Here is a 23,437-nt window from a genome sequence, read left to right on the forward strand (position 1 = left end):
TGGGGAGACCCCTGACAATCCACAATCTTAAAGGGATTTGCAAATCCTACTCCCCCGAGGTTGGTTTTATCTGTGAAACAAAAAATCAATCTCGACAAGTTGAAGGAAAATTAAGATCTTGTGGTTTCAAGGAATGGTTTATTGTGGATCCGGATGGATTATCAGGGGGTTTGGCAATGGCATGGAGGGATGGTTGCACTGTTCAGATTTTGCAACATGGTAGATTCTTCATTGCGGCATCAGTTCTGACAGCTGGATCTAATGATCCCTATGGTGTTCTAGGTGTTTATCTCAGTTCAAATGATCAACATAGAATGGCTCAGTTTGCTGAATTAACTTCAGTCACGCAATAATTTGATGGTAAGGTTGTGTTAATGGGTGATTTTAATGCCATTTCTAGTCAATTGGAGAAAGCAGGTGGGGGTGCTAAATCTCCTTCTTCTATCGAAACTTTTAACAGTTTTATTGATGATAATTCTTTGATTGATATTGGTATGGTCGGAAGACCATTCACTTGGTCGAATAGACGGAGGGGTGATGAGTTGATACAGGAAAGACTGGACCGATTCCTGGTAGGAGTTGATTGGCAGCAACTCTATCCCAATGCAACGGTTCTTAGACTGTCAGAATCAGGCTCGGATCACTCCCCTCTTCTCTTAGACTCTAACCCGAGAACTGAGAGATCTAAACGCCGATTCAAATTCCAAGAAAGATGGTGTTCCAATGATAAAATAAGGCAGATTGTTAGAGAGGTTTGGCACGAACAGATTGATGGTTCAGCCATGTATATCCTAGCTCAAAAACTAAAGCGTTGTCGACATAAGATTGTCAGATGGCAGCAAGAATACAGATCTAATTCGAAGGTGGAGATTGATTTACTACAGTCTGAATTAGAGGAACTTCGTTTAGCAGGAATTCATGGAGGCGACATCATTTCAGAAATAGAGGACAAACTTGAAAAAGCATTGCAAAATGAGGAATCTTATTGGAAAGATAAGTCTAGAGTCAAATGGCTCAAATCTGGCGATCAGAATACAACTTTCTTCCATCAGAAATTTAGAAATCGAACCCGAAGGAATATAATTTGGCAACTAACTGGCAATGACGGTGAAGTGGCTGCTTCAAATGCTGGTATTGCTTCTGTGGTTGAATCTTATTTCAAGGACATCTTTTCCTCCAGTTGTCATGAGAACCCTGAACCTCTGTTTACTGATTTTGAACCTAAGGTTACAGCTCACATGAACCGTAGGCTTCAAAGACCAGTGACTATGGAGGAAGTGAAACGTGCGACATTTAGCATTCATCCTCAAAGTGCTCCAGGAGATGATGGTATGACAGCAAAATTTTTTCAAAGCTTTTGGAACATACTTAGTGGTGATGTGTTTCGAGCAGTTAAGAGCTTTTTTTCAGGGGGCAGAATTTTGAAGGGTTTTAATCACACTCAGATCTGTCTTATTCCCAAGATTTCTGATGCTAAAGATATGACTCAGGTAAGACCAATAAGCCTATCTTCAGTCTTTTACAAGATTATCTCCAAAGTATTTGTACATAGACTTCAGGGTATGATGAATAGACTAATTAGCCTTACGCAGAGTGCTTTTATTAAAGGCAGATTAATCTCTGATAATATCCTAATTGCTCACGAGTGTATGCATTACTTGAAGAACAAAAAAAGGGGACTCGAAAATGAAATGGCGCTAAAATTAGATATGAGTAAGGCATATGATAGGGTGGAATGGCACTTTCTTTGGTTTATATTGGAGAAGTTTGGTTTTGACTCCCGGTGGATCATGTGGATTCGAGAATTAGTGACAACTGTTTCTTATTCTGTTATTATGGAAGGACAACCTTATGGTTTCTTCAAACCAAATAGAGGTATTCGACAAGGAGATCCTCTATCTCCCTATCTTTTTCTTTTCTGTGCAGAAGGTCTCTCCTTCTTGCTACACAAGGCAGAACAAAACAGACTAATTCAGGGTCTTCAGATACATAGACGATGTCCCAAGGTCAACCACCTCCTCTTTGCTGATGATTCCATCTTATTCTGTAAGGCTAATTCTGAAGCATGTTCAAATATCCTGCATTTATTGAATTCTTATGAAAGCATCAGTGGCCAGAGGGTAAATCTTAATAAATCTGCTGTATTCTTTAGCCACAACACTCCATCCACTACTCGTACACTACTGGCTAACTCTATGAATATTAATCATATTGGGGATCAGGATAAATACCTTGGTTTGCCTTCTACAGTCTCTAAATCGAAAAAGGCTTCTTTTAGTATGATCAAAGAAAAGGTTCGGAAAAGAATCCAAGGGTGGAAGCGCAATCTTCTATCGTCAGGTGGTAGACACGTATTGCTTAAGGCAGTGGGAGAAGCTATTCCTATTTATACATTGTCTTGCTTCAAATTGCCTGATGGTTTAATCTCAGAAATTCACTCTCTACTTTCTCAGTTCTGGTGGGGACAAAAAGGTTCTGAAAGGCGGATGGCTTGGATTAGCTGGGACACTATGACTCGCCCACGAAAAGAAGGAGGCCTTGGATTTAAAGATCTCAGAATCCAAAATCTAGCGCTTTTAGGCAAACAGTTTTGGCGACTTGTAACACAGCCTACTTCCTTATTATCCAAAATCCTAAGAGGTAAATACTTTAGCAATGGTAATGCTATAACGGCAGAAATTGGAGTCTTACCTTCTTGGGGATGGAGGAGTATACTGGAAGGCCGAAAGATTGTTGAAAAAGGTCTTAATTGGGCTGTGGGTACTAGAGAGAATATCCAAACCTTTGAGGATCCTTGGCTGCCTCCTCCGTATCCTTTAATGATTTCTGACATGCCAAATAGACAAGCTATTGCTGAGTTGGTTCCAAGAGTTAAAGATCTAATTACTGAAGATAGGAATTGGAATTAGAATCTTATTCAAGAATTATTTTCCCAAGACGTTGCAAACAGGATTTTGTCAGTTAAAATTCAGCAGAGTAGGGACAAATTGCAATGGGATTTGAACAAATCCAAACAATATGATACAGCTTCAGGTTACAGAATTGGCTATTTATTTTACCATCCGCCTCTGGAGCTTTGCCCTAATTATATGCAACAGAAAAAACCGTGGATTGATCTATGGAAGTTGAACTTGCCTCACAAAATTAAGCTATTTATCTGGAAAGCTCTCTATGGCCGGCTCCCGGTGCTTGCTCAGATTCATCACCGGATCCCATCTATATCACCATTCACCAATATGCCCCTGCTGTCATGAAGCCACCGAAACAGTCACTCATTGTTTGATCGATTGCTCTAGAATTAAAGATGTATGGTCTCAGAGTTATCTTCGTGACTGTCTTCCCCCTCAGAGTCCTAACGACTTTTGGACATGGTGAATTGCATCAACAGAGATGCTTAACCTGTTGAAGAATGATGACCGTAATCCTCAATTGCTTGCCATCATTTGCTGGAACTGCTGGAAAGCTCGCAACCAGTTGATTTTTAAAGGTTCTACTTCAATGCTGTCTGCCATTCTAGCAAGCTCTGTCAAGTTGCTCCGTGAAATCCAAAGAACTCCCAATTTAGGTCGTCATTTCCATGAGACAAGCTCTTAGTTGCATTCAATTTGATTTATCATTCTTTCTTCTTTAAGATTTTTTTCGTTTTTCGACCTTGCACCGTTGGATGAATACCTTCAGTGTAGTGTTTTTGGGAAATTCCCACCTTTCATTATGCTGTCCTGCTTTTGGACATCTTTGTATTTTATTTTTCAATAATTAATGAAATATAACCTACTATCTTTGGAAAAAAAAAACTACTCTAACATAGTCATACTAAAATTTATTGTTTAAATACTATGTTTAAGATAGTTTTAGAAATTCTGTGTTAAAAAAATAATTATTTTATCTAATTTTTAATTAAATTTTTATATTTTTTAATTAAATCTTTATATCATATCATATCAAAACGGTATGAGTGATGCGTCTGCCTTAATTGCTATCTTTTTTACCTTTCTTTTATTTATATTATATCATTTTTGTCTCTTCTTTAGTTTGTTCAGTTTAATTTTTGGATGGCAAACATTAATATTTAACTAAGTTTATATGTATTTAACTAATTTTGTTCTTCCTTTTCCTTCCATAACTTTTGTATATTTGGTTTCGAGTTTCCTTTAAAATGAGTTTCCTTCCATATATAAATATTAAAAACTCAATGGCACACAGATAATGCAAATGGTTAAAGTCATTACATGCAGTATTTTGTGAATATGCAGCAATAATACTAATAATAGTTCATAAACAACTTCCTTCATAATGAATGTTCCTTTCAATTTTTAGTTTGCATTGCAATTTCTATGAACTCAGTATATACCACTGCTACAGTTCTATGTTATGGTTTGTCGGCAATTTTTTAATCATTGAACCATGTTCTTGACTATTTTCTATAACTATAACAACTTAAAAATGATATAGATTTCCTTTCCTGTATTTTGAGAAGCAAACATTTTTTAGTTAACTAATTGAAATTTGAAAAACAGGTCACTATGTGTAAAACAAACAAATTTTAGTTAACTAATTAATTGTTAGCATTATATTAGAGAAGAGATCATGAACTTGAATTTTATAGTGATTCCATTAGCATGTGTACTAGAGTTCAATTGCATGTTTCTTGTGTGCTCTCGATATGATGAACTTGGATGTAGCTGCTCGATTGTGGTTTAGAAGTACAGAGAAGAATGCAGAGATAATATGAGATATATTCATACTAATTTTGTGCTATTGTTAAAAGTTTTTAATTGCTCTCTCTTGCCTTTTGTGTTGCTCCTCCCCCTTTGATTTGAACTTTTAAGTGTATTCAATTTTCATGATTTTATTTTCAACATAGATAATATTGCTTAATCTGTTCACCATTCGATTTGCACCATTATATTGATCCTTGGAGATGATGTAGTTGTTGTGCTACTAATAACCTCATTTTTAATTAATATATTATTTGTGTTATGTTATTGTTTCAGAAATTGCATAAAAGGCAGAAAAAGCAACAAGCCCCGAGTGAGGCCAATCAAGTGGCACCCTCAGTTGAATTGGTTAGGTAAACATCTTTTGAATAAAATATTGAACATGATGTATTTTGTTTTTATTATCAAATGTCGTCAGTGATGTGTTATTCTCTATGACTTAGTGTTTCGGTTTGATAATCACTTAGTACATAATTATTAGCATAATTTCATAATGATATATATGCAATGGAGGGGAGAAGAGAATAGATATAGATTACACACTAAGAATCACAGTTTTTGGGTATATATAGATGGATGATCATATCAGTTAAAGAATAGATTCATAGACCGAATTCTTTTAATGTATACAAATGATTTTAAGGAAGATTGTATAGTGGTAAATAAATCATTCGGGTCTTTATATGCTTTTAGGATCTTTGAAACTTTATACTAAAGATATTTAAGTAGAGATTATATACTAATTATTAAAATGATTTCTTTTGAAAGCCATGGCTCGACCATGTGATCTTATTTTATAAGATTTGCTGCTGCTATAGTTTGGGTAAAGAATGTATGGTATGGAAATTAAATTATATTCATGTCTCGATCATAATGCTTTGTTAGAGCTTGATCCTGTGACTTTTGCCTCATAATAGAGACCTGTTTAAGATTAGGAAAGGAATATTTGGATACTCACATCTAGATGTGTTTTTGACTTATATGTGATTTGAAGTTGGCTTAATTACTTTTGATATAAGGCATATTGGTGTAAAGCTGAACCCAGAAGAGAAAAAGTAAATGAATGATATTTTTATATGTAGAATTTTCAATTCATCATCATGAATAAGTTTCTGCTTCAAACTGCAAATGCTTCCAATTTTATCTTAGGGACCATATATGGTTAATGGTTTAGTTGCCAATAGCACCATTGCCACTCATATATTGTCTCACTTTGAATTTCAACATGTATTCATGTAGCACTGATAGTTGTTTTAATCGATAAACATGTTAGTCTCTTCCTAAAAATATTGTTTTCCATTATGTGTCTCAAATTGGCTTGCCTAAGGATTATTTCTTGTGAAGTTATGAAGATGTAATGTTCATAACTTTGAATTTGTATGATATTGTACCTTTTTTGTTTTGTTCAATTGTGTTCATTCTCATTTTTTTATACTTTGACTGGTACTATTTGTTCCAATCATCTCATTCCCTAAGGCATTATTATTATTTTTACTGGTGCAAGTTTCTCCTATAACTGATAGATGCAATTGGGAATGAATCAGATCAAAGCTTCCTAAAGTACTCTTGAGAAAACACAAGAAGTTTGAAGGAGATGGTTGTACTTTTAAGATATATCTCTTAGTTTTAATATTACTGTTTTTCAATAGATTCCAAATTCAGATTCTAAATCAATGTAGAATAATTATTGTTGATTTTATTTTATTACTTTGATTTTACTTTGTAAGTTTATGACATTTGTGCAGACGAAAGTGATCGGAAGTATACATAGTTGTTAAAGTGCACAGGTATAAATAGTTGGGTAAAAGACTTACTTCAATTGATATATGTGTGCATATATAAGATTTGATGTACTAATATTGTTTTAATTAGTTCTATTGATTGTAGAATTATTATCTCAATTTTCTAATCTGATTTTATAATATTTTTAATCAAAATACAGAAGTCATTTATCCAAGTTTTAGGTTATTGCGACCAAAATGCATACTTTCTCCATATCATAGTAGTAGAAAATTACTATGGTATGGAGAATGTATTTTTTTTACAACTGACTTGATATCTAAATTCTGTTGTAGGTCTTTTATTTAGTCAATATCTTTGTTTTTGCTTGAATTTATATTTCTATTCTAATTTAATTTTTTGTTGTTGCTTTTGGTTTCTTTTCATTATTTTTCTACCTCTGATTCTTTATTCCTATTTGATTATCATGTAGAAAAAGAAACTGTTAGTATTTAGTATTGTTTAATATTTTTTATTAGCTGATTTGTTATTCAGTTGTACTTTTGGGAGTTTTTGGGTTTTTAATTTGTGATTTGAGTTCTGAAATGATATTATTTTAAGGAATAGGGCATATAGAGAAGACAAGATAATCATATGTTATATTCATTTCATTTTCACTAATTGGATCTAATATTGAAATATATTTATGTGTTCCAGATATGCATTCACCGTTACATTGTTGAAAATCTTTTATCTCATTGATCAAAAAAGAAATTTTCTCATCACTCCCCCTTCACATGCACCTAATAGGCTAATAGATGTTGAGTTGTTAATTTATCAGTTGGGTTTTGTTATTTGTATTCATCAACTCCTGCCTTTACAAATCTTGGATTTGTGTTTTTCTAATAATTTTAAATTTTGTCTGCATGAAACACATGTATAGTAGGGAGTTTGAGTTCAAATAAAGTGTGATTACATTCAAAGGTCCCAAAAGTAAAATGTGGTAAACTTTTGATATTACAAAAGGAACTTTCTCCATTTCAAGAATTAAGTTACATGTGCAGTTGTTGCACGTCAAATATATTGAATTTTGCTTTTAGATATAGCATTTGGTTAGTCTTAAAAAGTTTTTGCTTTTAGTCACTTTTTATGTCATCACTTGATCAAATTGAAAATCTTTTGATTTCTCTTACCTATAAAAAGATAGAGTATTTTTTTTAATAAAAAAACAAAAGTAAAAGATGTTCTTAATTTTTGAAAATTCATTTTAAAAAATCTATTCAAATATGGAATATCTTTTGTCTATTAAAAAAAAGACTTTTAAAAAAAGACAAAAAAATATAAGTTTATTTTTTAAAAGTCAATGCAATCTAATTTTATATAAGTTATGTATAAAATAATGTGTTTACTTTTAAAAAAATGTTAAGGGTTGAATTTCGATTTTAATTTTATATTATGAAATTTTTATAATGAAATTATTACTTATTTAAGAACCTAGCCAAGTTTTGGGATAAATGAAAAATTTTATTGATTATATAACATTGTTCTTGATACTTAGAACATATATGAAATTGTTGATTTCACTTTTATATATCAGTAAATTCATATACATTGAAAAAAAAATTAATTAAAATGTGTTCTATAAGTTAATGATTCCAAATTTTATATTTTAATTTTTATAAGTAGATTAAACGTATGTATAATAAAAAATTTATCATTTTGATCTTAGAGTCGGATAATTATATAATAGAAAGAGATCATTCAAATTTTAAATAAGTATAGTCTATTAATATGTAAAGAAAAATAATCTCGATAGTTAATTTATGAAACAGTATGCGCAAAGGGTGGAAAACATATTAGGAAAATGTTTTGAATAGTTAATTTTTTTAAAAAATTTAGTTAGAATGTATTTTAAAGATTATCATTTAAAAATAATTATTAAAAATATATAAATTAATTTAAACTAAAATATTAAATATCGATATAACAAAAGTGATTAATCACTTAATATTTTTGTATATTAAATAAATAAATTTCTTTTATAAATATATATTAAGTTTTTTGTAAATAAAACATATATAAATAGGATCAACTGGATTAAGTATATGACTTGCGTTTACACTAGGAGTCTAATAATATAATTAAATGTCATTTAGTTAGTATTTATTATTAGTGTAATTAGTAATTACAATATAAACTATTTTTATTAAAATTTTAATTTTTTGGGGTTGTATAATAATAAAAAAGTATAACAACATTTATTTTAATACACATTTATAATATTTTTTATATTTAAGTAAAATTCGCTAATATGTGCTACAAAAATAACAAAATTTTTTTGCTTCTAAAAAATAGAGGATGGAACCGTTTATATACTGTACAATAAATTTGTATACATTAGGACTTTTTCAAGTTAAAAGTAACAACTATTAGTATTAACAGATAAATACAAACAAATTTTTATAATAGATCAATATTTGACCCATAGCTAAAAATAACAAAATTTTTTGGCTTCTGAAAAATAGAAGATGAAATCGTCTTATACATTGTCCAATAAATTTTTATATATTAAGACTTTTTCAAATTAGAAATAATAACTATTAGTATTAATACATAAACACCAACAAATTTATAGAATTGATTAATATTTGGCCCGCGCGTAGCGCGGGTCTTACACTAGTTAAATTTTATAATTAAGTCTTTACCATGATAAAAATATTAAAATTAACGAAATATTCTATTAATCTATATAAAATATTCAATCAAGTATTAGATATATTTATTTTATTTAATAGAATATTTTGTTAACTTTAATATTTTTATTATGATAAATATTTAATTACAAAATTTGATATAACATTGGAGATCAAAATATATGAAAATTTCATTAAACGATAGAAACTGAGAAAGTAATTAAACGGGAAATAAAATGAGTAGCACACTGTGCACAAAGTACCTTAGCTTCGTTATCAGTTTTATTGATTGAAAGAGAGAAACGATCATCACGTGCTTCAATAAAATCCTACCACTCTCCTCTTCACTTCCCCTTCTCCGCCGGAATCTGACGTCATGTTCTACTGTACCTCTGTTGCACATCACCTCTCTCATCTTCTTGTAACCCCTTCTCCGCTTTCTCCACCACCACCACTATTATGACCCCAAATACTACCATTATTATCATCTAAAAATCTCAACCCTCTCTCTCTCTCTCTCTCTCTCTCTCTCTCTCTCTCTCTCTCTCTCTCTCTCTCTCGTCGGATCTCACTCTCATTATCGGATTTTCTCATTGACTGGTCGTAATATTCATCACTTTTTCGTTGAATAGAGATGGCGGCAACGCTGAAGAGCTATAGTAGCACTGCGTGCTTCCCTGCTTCTAGTTTTGCTATTTTTCTCTCCAATAATGCCACCAACACCAATAACAAGATGTTATAATAAAAAATAACAAGTGGGGTTTGTAATGGTTGATGGATTATGTTGTTGAGTATTTTCTTGTCTTGATTTGGGTTTTGTTTTGTTCTATTAGGTTGATAGATACTCTTACTATATGCTGATACATCCGATATTCGATCCGATTCGCAAATATACGGATCGAATTCGGCCTGAAAAATGCGGATATCGTATCCGATCTGATTCGATGAGTACAGTGTGAATTAGATAAAATTTTAGGCTATATCCGATCCGATCCGATTCGTGTGCAGCCCTAGTCAAAGTCTATACCTGCAACATCTGCACAAACAAATTAGTCGTATAAACACCTTCTTTATCAAATTTTCACACCATTCTATCTTGTGTGCCTTCTATCAATTTCACAGGTTGCAAGATATCAAGCATTCAAGCAGTTGGTTCAAACTGTCAACCTCCCATATTGGCGAAGTTCCCTCCTCCACTGAAAGTTCCATACCCACTCTATCCCATCCCAAAACCCACAGTCCCCAACGATGGATCCTTTATTATTTGAAATCAAGTAGAGCCTCGAAAATTAGTCTTTCAACTTTTCCGACTGTAACCATGTATCTTCCCAAAATCTGGTTAATCTATCATCACCTATCTTCATAGCCAGACCGTCAATAATCTTTTGTCTGATATGCTACTCTTTTATTTGCAAGTGGCATATGTCTCTCCACAGACCTCCTTTTACTGGTAAAGCTTGAGTAGATAGTAACTGTTCAGGGTTCAGATTATTGCAGGAGCACACAACCTTCTTCCATAAAGGACAATCTTTCTTAGAAAATTGTCATCACCACTTAAACAATAATGCGGTATTATGAATCATCGCATCTCCCACACCTAACCCTCCTAACTTCTTCGGTGTCTGTATCAACTCCCACTTCACAAGGACCAGCCCAGGTCGTCCATCGTCCTTCCCCCAAAAGAACTTTCTTTGCCATGAGATTATTTTTTTTTGCCACTGTAACCATAATTTTATACAAACTCAAATAGTAAGTAGGCAGACTATTAATCACTGACTTAATGAGAACCAACTTTCTTGTTTTACTAAGCACCTTTGCTTTACACAAGCTAAGTTTCTCCTCTATCTTATCTATTACCCAGGTACTTCACTGGTAGACTCGCCACCTGACACCCTAATAATTGACACATCTGACCAACCCACTCTTGACTACAATTCATCGGTATCAAACTAGACTTGTCGAAGTTAATACTCAATCCATACATCACTTCAAAATACTTCAGAAGTCTCTTGAAATTTCTCAATAACTTGTCTTCCGGTGGACAAAACAATATAGTGTCATCAGCAAACTGAATGTGTGATAACTCTATATTATCCCTACCGACTAAAAGAGAGGTTATTCTCCTATTTCTTACCACCTCTCCGATCATCCTATTCAATACATCTACAACAAGTACGAATATAAATGGTGATAAAGGGTCGCCTTGCCAAAATCCCCTTTCCATCTTGAATGGTTTCGATGGTGTCCCATTAACCATTATGGAAATAGATGCTGATCTAATGTACTGTGGAATCCATTCCCTTCATCTACTACCAAATCCCATCTTTTCTAGCATAATATTAATAAAATTTCATTTGACTCTATCATAAGCTTTCTATAAGTCCAGTTTGATGATTGTTGATGTCTTCTTCTTCAGTTTTAGCCATTGTAAAATTTCACATGCTATTAACGCTCCATCATGTATCCTCCTGCCCTTTACAAATACACTCTGTGATTACCCTACTAACCCTGGCATTACACTCCTCATTCTTTTTGTCAACACTTTTGATATGACCTTATACACGCACCCAACCATATTGATCGGTCTAAGATTCTTTATCTCCTTCGCGGCCACAAACTTCGGAGCCAGCACTACCCAAGTAAAATTGGACTCTGCTGGTAACCTTGCCGTCTCAAAAAAACTCATCACAGCTTTAGTAAATTTCACTCCAATCTCCTCCCAGTACCTTTTTGTAAAGTTCATGTTATACTCATCACTATCCGGAGCCTTAGATGATTTGCATTCTCAAACTGCATCATTTACTTCCTCCTCTGACGGTAATATCTCTAGTGCTTGAGCTTCCTCCATCTCCAACTGATTGACTAACCCATTTTGAAAACTAATGTTTGGCGACTCTTCCTGGTGGTATAATTTCTTGTAAAAATCTCTAGTGGCGACCTTAATTCTTACATAATTCCTTACCAGCCTTCCATTTATCACTAAGGACTTAATCCGATTGTCTAGGTCCTCTTCTTAGACGAGTGTCTAGGTATGCATCTAGTCATTCCAAACCGACTAGGCTTCTATCAATACAACTGCAGGATTGACCTCTAAATCATGTATGCTTGCGATCTTTGAGTGCCAAGTCCACCAACTTCATATCATTGATCCATGCTTTGAATTCTTCAGCAAAAGTTGGCATGGTCGCCCTTTTTCTTTCTTCTATGTGCATAATTTTATTGAAATCTCACATGTAATAAAACGGAACTTGACACAATTCTGCTATGATGCACGAACACTGACACGGGCACGGGACACGCCGACACACAAATTTTAAAATCTTACATGACACGGGGACACGCATACATATAAAATATAAAGTCTTTTTTAGATAAATCGTAATGATATTTTGATATTTTATTGATATTAAAATATAAATTAAATTTTTTAATTATTTTTAATATTTTATTTTAATTATATCAAGTATTTAAAATATTTTTTGTTTTAACAAATAATAATATATGCTATATCTAAATTTATTTTAAAAATATATGTTAAGAATAAGACTGGACACGTTGACACGTGATGGTATTTAGGTGCGGCCAGGCGTGTCCAGAGAAGAAATTTTTATTTTTTATTAAGACACAGTTGGACACAACAGACACGCGTATCGGACAAATGTCGGTTTGTGTCGTGTTCAAAATGTGCCCAAGTGTTGGACACAACAACTTACTTCATAGCAATCCTGTAATATAACTTAATTCCTCCCATATTAAAAAGTTTTTCATCTCTCACAAACTCAAATTTAAACTAATGAAACATGAAATTAACAATGGTAGTTGGATTTAATTACAATTTTACTTGAAAATATTAAAAAAAAATTAACGTGACATTTTGATAAAATTGTATTTTTATAAAAATAGTTATTTTAAAAAATAATTTAATATATTTAATTAAACTATTTAATATAACATATATTCACATTTTAAATAAAATCGCTCTAGTGGTGATTATTATGATATTTTAAAAAATATTACTAAAATTAAAATGTTAAACAATATTTAAAAAAAAATATTACTTAAAATATAAAAAATATAACTTTAAGTTTAATAATATTTACAAACTATTTTAACATAATTATACTAAAATTCATCATTTATATACTATGTTTAAGGGAGTTTTTAAAAATAATATACTAAAATAAAAAGATATAATTATTCTATTGATTATTATAGTTTTATTGAATTTTTAATTAATTTTTTATATTTTTTTAATTAGACTCTTATATTATATCAAATTTTGTAACTAAGTTTTTACCGTAATAAAAAATTAAAATTAATATAATATTTTATTAAATTATATAAAACAATCAATTAAGTATTAGACATATTTATTTAAATTAACAAAATATTTTATTAATTTCAATATTTTTATTATGAAAAAAATTTAGTTACAAAATATAATATAATATAAGAATTCAATAAAAAAATGTATAATAATTTACTTATAAATTTAATGAAATTATAGACACTAACCCAAAAAAAAAAAAAAAAAGCGAGTAGCGGCCAGTGCAGTAGTGCACACAGTACCTTTGTTATCAGTTTTATTGACTGAAAGAGGGAAACGATTATCACGCGGTTCAATAAAACCCTACCACTCTCCTCTTCACTTCCCCTTCTCCGCCGGAATCTGACGTCATGTTCTGCCGTACCTCCGTTGCCCAGCGCCTCTCTCCTCATCTCGTAACCCACTCCTCCGCTTCCACCACCACCATTATAACCCCAATTACTACCATTATTATCATCTAAGAAGCTCAACCTTCCCTATCCCTCTTTCTCTCTCTCTATTTCGACTCGGATCTCACTCTCATTATCGGATTTTCTCATTGACCGGTCGTAATATTCGTCACTTTTTTCGTTGAATAGTGATGGCGGCGATGTTGAAGAGTTATAGTAGCACTGCGTGCTTCCCTGCTTCTGGTTTCACTGTTTTTCGCTCCAACAATGCCACCAACGCCAGTAACAAGAGGTTATAATAAAAAATATCGATTTTTTATTTGCTTAATATGTCATTTCTTTTATAAAAATATCGTTTTTTTGGGTATCTTGTGTTTGTCACTCATATGTGTTCCTTATTCTAGTTCTCATGTCAATTTGTATTTAGATGTTGACTTTATCTTTAGTTAATTGGTGGTTTTATATGTATGACGTAAGGGACTAAGTTGATAGGGAAAAAAGATAAATTTAAATATCTCACATTGGAGCAATTTGAGTATTTGTTTTTTACTTAGTGCTCATGTCGATTGATTAATAGATACTCTTACTATAGTGGGGTTTGTGATGGTCGATGGATTATGTTGTTGAGTATTTCGTTGTTTTGATTTGGGTTTTGTTTTGCTCTATTAGGTGTATCTTTGCATTGCTACCTAGTTTGTAACTTACTTTAAAAATGGGGGTTTGCTAAATAAGTAAATAATATGATTTTGGTTGCTGTGGTTGTATTTATATTTATTTACATGATTTACTAATTTGTATTTTTCATTTTTCAAATCAAATTAACTCCTTGGGGAATTTCTGCATTGAACATTTTATCTCCTTCAACTTATTCACTTTTAGAAACACCATATTTTTGTTTTGGATACTTGTTTCTTTTCAGCATTTAGCTAAAGCCAATCCTAACATTGTAGCCAAATGAGAAATTAAACAGTGTATGGAGCTAAATGAGTTTAGAAGATTTGTGATTATCTTATGTTCCGAGTCTTTTTGCCTTTGTCTTATTGTTTGGATTTAGGATTTTGTCATTACTTGGTTGCCATTTCCCAGTTTTATGATCAAGAATGCCTTTTACTTGCCATAAAACAAGTAAAAATGATTTATTTTGTGAATCATGTGCATTCATCCAGCTACCTCTGTTTTCCTAGGTGAAACTCCTTAATTTGTTGTTAAGATGAACGCATGTTTATGTAAAATGATGTCTTTGTTTCTTGTTTGCAATATTGTTCTGTCAGTGTCCTTTATGGAATTATTTATTAGCAAAAGGTGATTTGCAACTAACAAAAAAAAATGGGGTGTGTAGATAGAGTTTTAAAAGGGCTAAAGTCATAAATAGAACTAAGGATTTTGTGAACCTTGGTCAGCACCCCTGTATGTATGTTTTCCACTTCAGAATTATTAGACTGGTGGTTGGTGCCAATTGCAAATAGACAGATACCAAGTTTTCTTGCCATAATGCCATTGATCTAAATGTCGATTCATTGATCACTTTACATTTTAATGTTTATTTGTATGAACCAGGAGCTCAAACTGGAAGCCTCCACAGGCAGCTATCATACCCAATTTGCATCTCCCAATGCGCAGCTTTGAGGTGAAAAATAGGTGTGTTTGACTAATGAATTGTCAATTTGCTGTTCCAAATAGAATCATTCTCTTGTTAAATTCTATACTTAACATTGGGTTTTCATTTGCAGGTTATTTTATTTATGTATTGTGTACAATTTGTAGATTAAGTAGAAATTTTTTGGTTTTGAATCTTGCCTCGGTAGAATTTTAAAAGGCTGCTGGACTTGATATTTTTACAATAAGTATCATTAAACAATATTCTGTGTCTGATCTTTACAATAAGTATTTTACATGTACTGTATGTACAGGACATCAACTGAGGACATAAAGTGTCTGAGATTGATAACTGCGCTCAAAACTCCGTACCTACCTGATGGCCGATTTGATCTAGAAGCGTATGATGATTTGGTGAACAAGCAAATTGAAAACGGTGTAGAAGGTATTATTGTTGGTGGCACAACTGGTGAAGGCCAATTAATGAGCTGGGACGAACACATCATGCTTATCGGGCACACGGTCAATTGTTTTGGCAGTAAAATCAAGGTTGTTGGTAACACCGGAAGTAACTCCACGAGGGAAGCAATCCATGCCAGTGAGCAGGGTTTTGCAGTTGGAATGCATGCTGCCCTTCATATAAACCCTTACTACGGCAAAACCTCCTTGGACGGTATGATTTCTCACTTCGAAAGCGTGATTTCCATGGGCCCTACAATCATATATAATGTTCCTTCGAGGACTGGTCAAGATATTCCTCCTCATGTGATTCAAACCTTGGCTCAAAGTGCTACCTTGGCCGGTGTCAAGGAATGTGTTGGAAACGATCGGATCAAACAGTACACGGATGATGGCATTGTTGTGTGGAGTGGCAACGATGATCAATGCCATGATGCTAGATGGGGCTATGGTGCCACCGGAGTGATATCTGTCACCAGCAACCTTGTTCCTGGTTTGATGCGAGACATCATGTTTGCAGGGAAGAATCCAACATTGAATTCAAAGCTCCTTCCTCTGATGGACTGGCTTTTCCAGGAGCCAAACCCGATTGGTTTAAACACAGCTCTTGCCCAACTTGGGGTTGTCAGACCGGTTTTCAGGCTGCCGTACGTGCCGCTCCCTGCGGAGAAAAGGATTGAGTTTGTGAACTTGGTGAAGCAAATTGGCCGAGAACATTTTGTTGGAGACAAAGATGTTCAGGTTCTTGATGATGATGATTTTATCTTAGTTGGTCGATATTAGTTTATTGTGTTACCTTTGTTGTAGTTTGCATTTTCAGTTGTTCTTAGTTGAGTTTTGTATCCTTTTCCAGATTTTGCCTAAGTTTTAAACCAATTAATGTACAATAGAGTCGGTTAAAATAAACCAATAATAATACAAGTTGGTGTTTCTTTTCAGTATCTATTTGTAGCTGTCGAGTGTTAACTGGTTCATCCTACTTACATGATAAAATGAACCTTGCTCTTTTTTTCCTTGAGTCATGAACTTTCCTTATACACTTATAGCAGACAAAAGCAAAATGACATAATTACATATTCAGAGCATCAAACAAAGATAGGAGTAGTTGGACCATCAAAGTAATGAAGCATTGAAACGAATAGCACAAACTGATTAACAGACTGAATCTTGGCCCAATACTGAGGGATGAGTTTCAATGCCAGAATTCAGAGAGAGGGCCTGACCAAAAAAAAAAAAAAATTCAGAGAGAGGGATCATGTTTTCCAGTTTTACTGTGTCATACACAGAATCGACTCATAAATAAAATATATTAAATTAAAATAAAAAATAAAAACCTTTTATTAATTTTTTTTTGAAAAAAACCTTTCATTAATTAGTACTTGAAGAAACTAGCACTAAGTACTATTTATTTATTTTTTATTTTATTGGAAAAGTTATAATATTACAATCTCCTGTGTGTATAAACGAATTGTCCTATATTGTTCTTTTGTGGTAGAAGAAGTCCCATAATTTTACTAGCTTTCTTTCAACAATGATTAATTAACCATATTGCAATAAAAGGAATTGACAGATTAAAACTAATTATAGCATTGCTCATTACCATGTAATGGTTTACAATTATACTCTCAAAACTTATTGCAAGAAAAATTAATTTAACCTCAAATAAAATAAAGAAACAAATAAACGGAAAATATGAGAGATCAGATTTTGGGCTCCAAATAGAAGAAATAGAGTAATAACAACAAATACCCTTTAAACATGAACTTGTATTAGGCAAAACCTAATAATTAATCAATTATTCTTGTTACTTTGTTGTGAAAGCTTCTTTTGGAGCTTAGATAAGAGGTCTTGATTCTCTTTGTAAAGAAGCATGGCTTGGTTTCTCAACCTCTCATTCTCATTTAATAAGCTTTGGTTCTCTTTGTAAAGTTTCAAGTTTCTCATCTTAATCTGTGTCTTCACCACAGCCATCTTTCTCCTCTCTCTTGCTTCTTTCAATTGTGCTCTCCTTCTGTATCAATAAAAAAAAAGGGATCAATATCACACACAATTATATACATAAAAGAAATTATTTAGTGATTATTATGATTATGTTTGTAAATATTTCTTTAGTTGTATACTCATCAAACTGCTTTATCCATGTTGATATATATATATATACACGGTGAATTCTAATATGATTATACTATGATGGTTACGTTGATTACACAAATTTTATAAAAATTAGAATCACACTTTTTTAATATTTTGGTAATATTTTTTTTAAACAATATTATTTAAAAAAGGTTGTTTAACAGTGAAAAGCATTATCTTAATTTTAATAATTTTTTAAAACACTATAGTTATCGGAGCCACTGTAATATAGTCTATATATATATATATATATATATATATATATATATATATATATATTAAGAAATTCACGAGATATATAGTATGGAATTCATTAGAGAAATCATTACCATCAATATATAAAAAATAATAATTAAATGACCTTGATAATAGTAAAAATAAAACTAACTTACAAAATTGTTATATTATGTTGAAACTAAAAACGCTTTTTTTTTCATCTTAATACTATATTAGTAGCTCTATTAATAAATATATTTAACAATATATGATAGAATTTAAAGACAAAAAAGAAATCACCTATCTAATAACTGGTTGAACCTAATACTAGTAGAACTAAAGACAAAAAAGAAATCACCTATCTAATAACTAGTAGCAAGTTAATTAAGCTCAATAAAACAAAACATGGTAACATTAACACATGAACACACAAGCATATATAGCTAGTAAGACATACATACACATATACAACACAAAAAGCTTATGAAACTATATATATATTGAAGAGTAGTTAATTAATACCTTCTAAGGAAGCTCAACTGAAGATGTTGTGTCTTTGATGAACATGAAGAAACAAGAGGAACATTTAGGGTATGTTTTGAAGAGGAATAGCACATATCTTTTTCTTCTATAACACACTACTATTATTGTTGTGTTATTCTATCAAAGAAGATATCACAAATTAAAAAGCTTCAATGTGAAAGAAAAGGTTAATAACTATAGTAGTAATACTACATGGGTGAATTTGTATATGTATAGTTGATGAAATATAACTTATATGAGTGAAGAGGGTTTAAGAAATGGAATTGAAGGGTTGGTTTATATAGCCATATATATATAACATATATAATGGTGAGAATCTTGATAAGAAAACACAAGAAAAGTGATATAGCTGTAAGATGTGTTTGTATCTGCCATAAGAGAGAGACTTTTCATAGCAATGATGACACAAAGGAATCATCATTACATTGGGCAGCAATTAGATGAGGAGCAACGGCAGAACAAAGAAGGATTCAAGAAAAAAAAAAAATAATGTTCCTATACCTTGCATTGCTAGCTCTTAATCCTTTGATTTCTTAGCTTGGTCCTTTTTTAATTATTAATTTTTTCTAACTAGTTATTATTACCATTATTATTTTATTGACTTATATAGCCTTTTGCCTTTGTAAAATATGCTGTTTTAATATTTTATCGGGTTATTATAATATTTTGTTGTTGTTTTTTTCGTTAAATAATGATGTAACACATCTCAATTTGTCACACGTTATAATTAGTGTTTTTTAGATTGGGTTTGGAAGAAATATTGAAACTGAGAGATACATATTAAAAAACAAAGATTGAGAAATAGTTATATGGTACAAAATTAAGTTATGTTTTAATATTCTATTTAGTTTAAGATAAATATAAAAAGAGAAGCTCTAACTTATTTTTAAAGAAGAGTAAAATTATAATTTAAAAAATTAAATGATAATATTTTTGAAAAAAAATATTATTAAAGTTTTAATTTTTATCTTCAAAAATTTTATTCTCTTGTATTTTTACTTTTTAAAAGTATTGAAATTATAGTATTGAAATTTTATGTTGCGAGATTACAAATTTAATTTTAATTTATAGTGACAAAATATAATATTAAGTGTCAGTTTTTAATTTTAATTTCTATCTCTGCAAATAAACACAGTTTTTAGAAAAGAAAAATTTAAATTTACAAGGATAAAAATTAAATATTTTTTATAATAAAAATATAAAGCAAAAACATTATTTTATTAGGAAAAAAGAAGCTTATTTAAATGTATTATAATAGTCTATCTTTTGAGTTAGACTCCAACATATAATGATGTAACAATATGCATCACCCACCATAAAAAACATTCAAAGTACTCTATTTAAGATTGTGTTGTTAGTTGTTACAACCTTTTGAAAGTTTAGAACCTTCCCCACTTTAGTTCTCAGTGCCGTTTAAGCCCTCACCACTATTTCACTACTGGTTCTTCAAATTTGAACCTTAAGAATAGTTATAATAATTTGGAAGTAAGAGCTAGCAAAACTAGGTACTAACACATAGTGGATTAATTATTATTATTAATGCATATTACACACACATTAATGCTTAATTATGTTACAAGTCTATTATTTAAAGAGTAATACTAAGTAACCAAAACATTATATATAATAAATAAAAATATATAATCAACAACATTTGTATTTATAAAAAAGTGTGAATTACTCTTTGAATCTAATTGACATAATTAATTTCTTTTTATAATTATCTTTTTTTATTTAATTACGCTAAAAATCAATTCTAAATTTAATATGAATTAAATTTCAAAAAATACTCTTTCATTATTATTATTATTACATTCATAATTCTATAAATTTTTTTCCAAATAAAAATTTTAAATTTTAATATTTTTAATCCTAAAAAATCTCAAATCACCTCAATACATTTTATAAAAAATAAAAGCATCTTATATTTTGATTAGTCTTTATTTATTAAAAACGTTTAAAACTATTAGTTTTTAACCTACAAAATAAAATAATAAATAATAAATTAACACCAATTCATTAATTATAGATATTATGTATTTAAAATTATAGATGTTATACATATAAAATTATAAATATTAAATTAAGAAATTTTAACAACTTTTACTATATAACTCATATTATATATAGACTATTAGAAAATAAAAAATAGGGCAAAAAAACATTAAGGGAGGTCAAAAATTACGTGAATAAGCCAAACCGGAAATAACATCACAAATCAGCCAAAGCACGTTTCTATGTAATTCGAACTAGCTTGATTCGAACTACCCTAACATATAATTCGAACTAACTTAATTCGAATTATGGAGCAGCACGTGTTGAACATAATTCGAACCTATGTGGTTCGAACTACCAGGAGCATAATTCGAGCTCAATTGGTTCGAATTACACTGAAGAAAGACTCACTAAGTAATTCGAACTAGGCTGGTTCGAATTACTCACAATTCGTTCCAAACACTAATTTCTGTTACTAGCATAGTTTCCGCATCATGTCTTAATTTAACTCGTAGATTTTTTATTCCGGTGTGCATTTAACATACATTTCGTTTAAAACTCCGGAAACAAAACATATTCATTAATTAAGATCCCATTCACAGTACATCGCACTAACATTAACAAATTCTATCACTTACAAACTACAAGTAAGAAAACCGATAATAGTGGAATCTAAACACGAAATTGAAATAACAAAATTACCAAAGCTAGCAATACACCTAATCATGTCCCCGTGTGTGCTCTGCTCCTTCGAGCTGCGGGCAACTCCGACGTGTGTGACCGGGCTGCCGACAAAGCCCACATCTCTTTGGCCGGTTCAGACCTGCCTCGTTCATATTGGTCCGTATTCGAGTGGACCTCGGACGACCCTCTCTCACACGCCTCTTATTCGGGTCTGGGATGACAGTCGGCCCGTCATATGGTGGCCAGAAACCCTCCGGAATGGGAGGTGTAAAACCCATCCGATACACACTGAAGACCAAACTAAGACGATACACCTGGTGGACGTAAGGCTCCCATGTAAGCCGTGAGTAGGCACAGCATGCCAGTGCGTGGGGACACGGGAAATGAAGTGCCTGGAAGTATCCGCAGTCACATGTCTGAGATGCAAGTGAGACTCTGTAGCTACCCAGTGAGAAAGACCCAGTCGGAGTTGTCTCTGCGATGGTGAACTCGGAGTTATCCCTGTCGTACAAAGTCATCGTGAAGCACCTAGCCATCTTCAAGTTGGCCTCTATACACTTCACCAAGTGCTGACTAAATTGTTGTCCGGTTTTCAGCTGCGCCTCAGCCTCTCTCCCTTTGCGAACAAATAATTCGGCCAACCTTCCGTATGTTGCCTTCACTAGCGAGCACATAGGAAGATTTCTGACACCCTTGAGGATTGAGTTCACACACTCAGAGATAGGGGTGTAAGTTACCGAACCGGACCGAAAATTATCGCAGAATCGAACCAAATTTTACAATAACTGATTAGAAAACTGAAAAAATTGGTTTTTTTGGTTTTTTTTGAAGTAAACCGATCGGTTTGGTTTGGTTTTCGGTTGGCTCGGCAGAAACCGAACCGAACCAGACCGAACCGAAGAATGAGGGTTCAATGGTGTATTTTTACTAAGTTGCCCTTTAACCTAGGTATAAAAGGGCCACTTGACACACAACCCTAGCTTTCTTCTTCTCTTTTACGCGAACGGCAAATCCAGAACCCTAGCTCTCTTCCACGGTTCCACCTCCGATTCCTCCATGCTCGAGAGAAGGAGACCCTGAGGGAGCCAGAGAGTGCTGTCCAGTGTCCACCGTCAAGGAAGTCGCCAGTCGTTGCTCGAAGGCATTCAGTCATCGCCGTCACAGGGTCGCCGTCGCTGGGTCGCCGTCGCCGAGGAGCAATCCATTCACCGAGCAGCAGTCCTGTCACCGAGTAGTAGTCCAGTCGCCAAGCAAGACTCCAGTGGCCGTCGCAGTCCAACTCGAGCGACGAGCAGCACTCCTGTCACCAAGCCATCTCCTGCAAAAAGCAACTCCACAATGTCTTCTTCGGAGGTTAGAAATTCTGAACAATTGTTTTTAGAGATTCTGTTTAGTGATATTGTGCTTGATTTAACTTGAACAATTGTTTTTACAAATTCTGTTTGTGGTTATGTTTTTTAGAAATTCTGTTTGTGCCTTTGTGGTTATGTTTTTTAGAAATTCTATTTTTAGAAATTTTGTTTGTATTGGCTGCATCAAGAACTCACAGGATCATGCATCGCTTTCTTTTTTATTTTCATTTTTTCCTGGATGAAAAATAGAGACATTCATTGAATACATTTCTTGTGAAATAATATGAAGTTTGATGTTTAATTTTTGAAGTAAATTCTAAACCCATATGATCTCTGCTTCACAAGCTGTCAAGCTTTAGAATTCAGCTTTAGTAGTCGATATGGAGATTGTTTGCTTTCTATATGACCAAGAGATTAAATTAGTACCAAGATAAACACAATAATCTGAACACTTGTGTATAATTAAACCACGATCCTTGGTGCCCTGCAAATATCTTACAATACGTTTTACAACTTTCCAATGAGCTAAAAGTGGACTATGCATGAACTGGATAACTTTTGTTACTATTAAACTTCTCTGATCCAGTTGATAGTAATTTTAGGGATGAAATCA

General features: G+C 32.3%; 2 protein-coding genes across 2 annotated transcripts; one reads left to right on the plus strand and one right to left on the minus strand.

The window, feature by feature from the left end:
- The first annotated feature begins 13,650 nt into the window (after nucleotides 1-13,650).
- Nucleotides 13,651-16,839, plus strand: LOC112753975 (4-hydroxy-tetrahydrodipicolinate synthase, chloroplastic). The gene is made up of 3 exons (XM_025801650.3): nucleotides 13,651-14,138; nucleotides 15,404-15,484; nucleotides 15,757-16,839. Exons 1-3 carry the CDS (start codon nucleotides 14,038-14,040, stop codon nucleotides 16,682-16,684), a joined length of 1,110 nt encoding a protein of 369 aa, XP_025657435.1. The 5' UTR covers nucleotides 13,651-14,037; the 3' UTR covers nucleotides 16,685-16,839.
- A 4,668-nt stretch (nucleotides 16,840-21,507) lies between these two features.
- On the minus strand, nucleotides 21,508-22,625 carry LOC114924806 (uncharacterized). The gene is made up of 2 exons (XM_029290400.1): nucleotides 22,548-22,625; nucleotides 21,508-22,164 (listed from the first exon to the last, which is right to left on the minus strand). The coding sequence occupies exons 1-2, from the start codon at nucleotides 22,623-22,625 to the stop codon at nucleotides 21,508-21,510; spliced, it is 735 nt and encodes a 244-aa protein (XP_029146233.1).
- Nucleotides 22,626-23,437: the final 812 nt, after the last annotated feature.

The sequence above is a fragment of the Arachis hypogaea genome, chromosome 2, assembly GCF_003086295.3.
Source record: "Arachis hypogaea cultivar Tifrunner chromosome 2, arahy.Tifrunner.gnm2.J5K5, whole genome shotgun sequence".
Taxonomy (NCBI): Eukaryota; Viridiplantae; Streptophyta; class Magnoliopsida; order Fabales; family Fabaceae; genus Arachis; species Arachis hypogaea.

What these genes read in the sequence shown, in the direction of transcription:
- LOC114924806 (XM_029290400.1), bottom strand. Translation starts at nt 22,625, where the DNA reads ATGACTGAATGCCTTCGAGCAACGACTGGCGACTTCCTTGACGGTGGA. An exon ending in CACTCTCTGGCTCCCTCAGG is followed by an intron (nt 22,165 to 22,547) that starts GTCTCCTTCTCT and finishes TCAATCCTCAAG; the next exon opens with GGTGTCAGAAATCTTCCTAT.
- LOC112753975 (XM_025801650.3), top strand. Translation starts at nt 14,038, where the DNA reads ATGGCGGCGATGTTGAAGAGTTATAGTAGCACTGCGTGCTTCCCTGCT. An exon ending in ACCAACGCCAGTAACAAGAG is followed by an intron (nt 14,139 to 15,403) that starts GTTATAATAAAA and finishes TGTATGAACCAG; the next exon opens with GAGCTCAAACTGGAAGCCTC. An exon ending in AGCTTTGAGGTGAAAAATAG is followed by an intron (nt 15,485 to 15,756) that starts GTGTGTTTGACT and finishes CTGTATGTACAG; the next exon opens with GACATCAACTGAGGACATAA.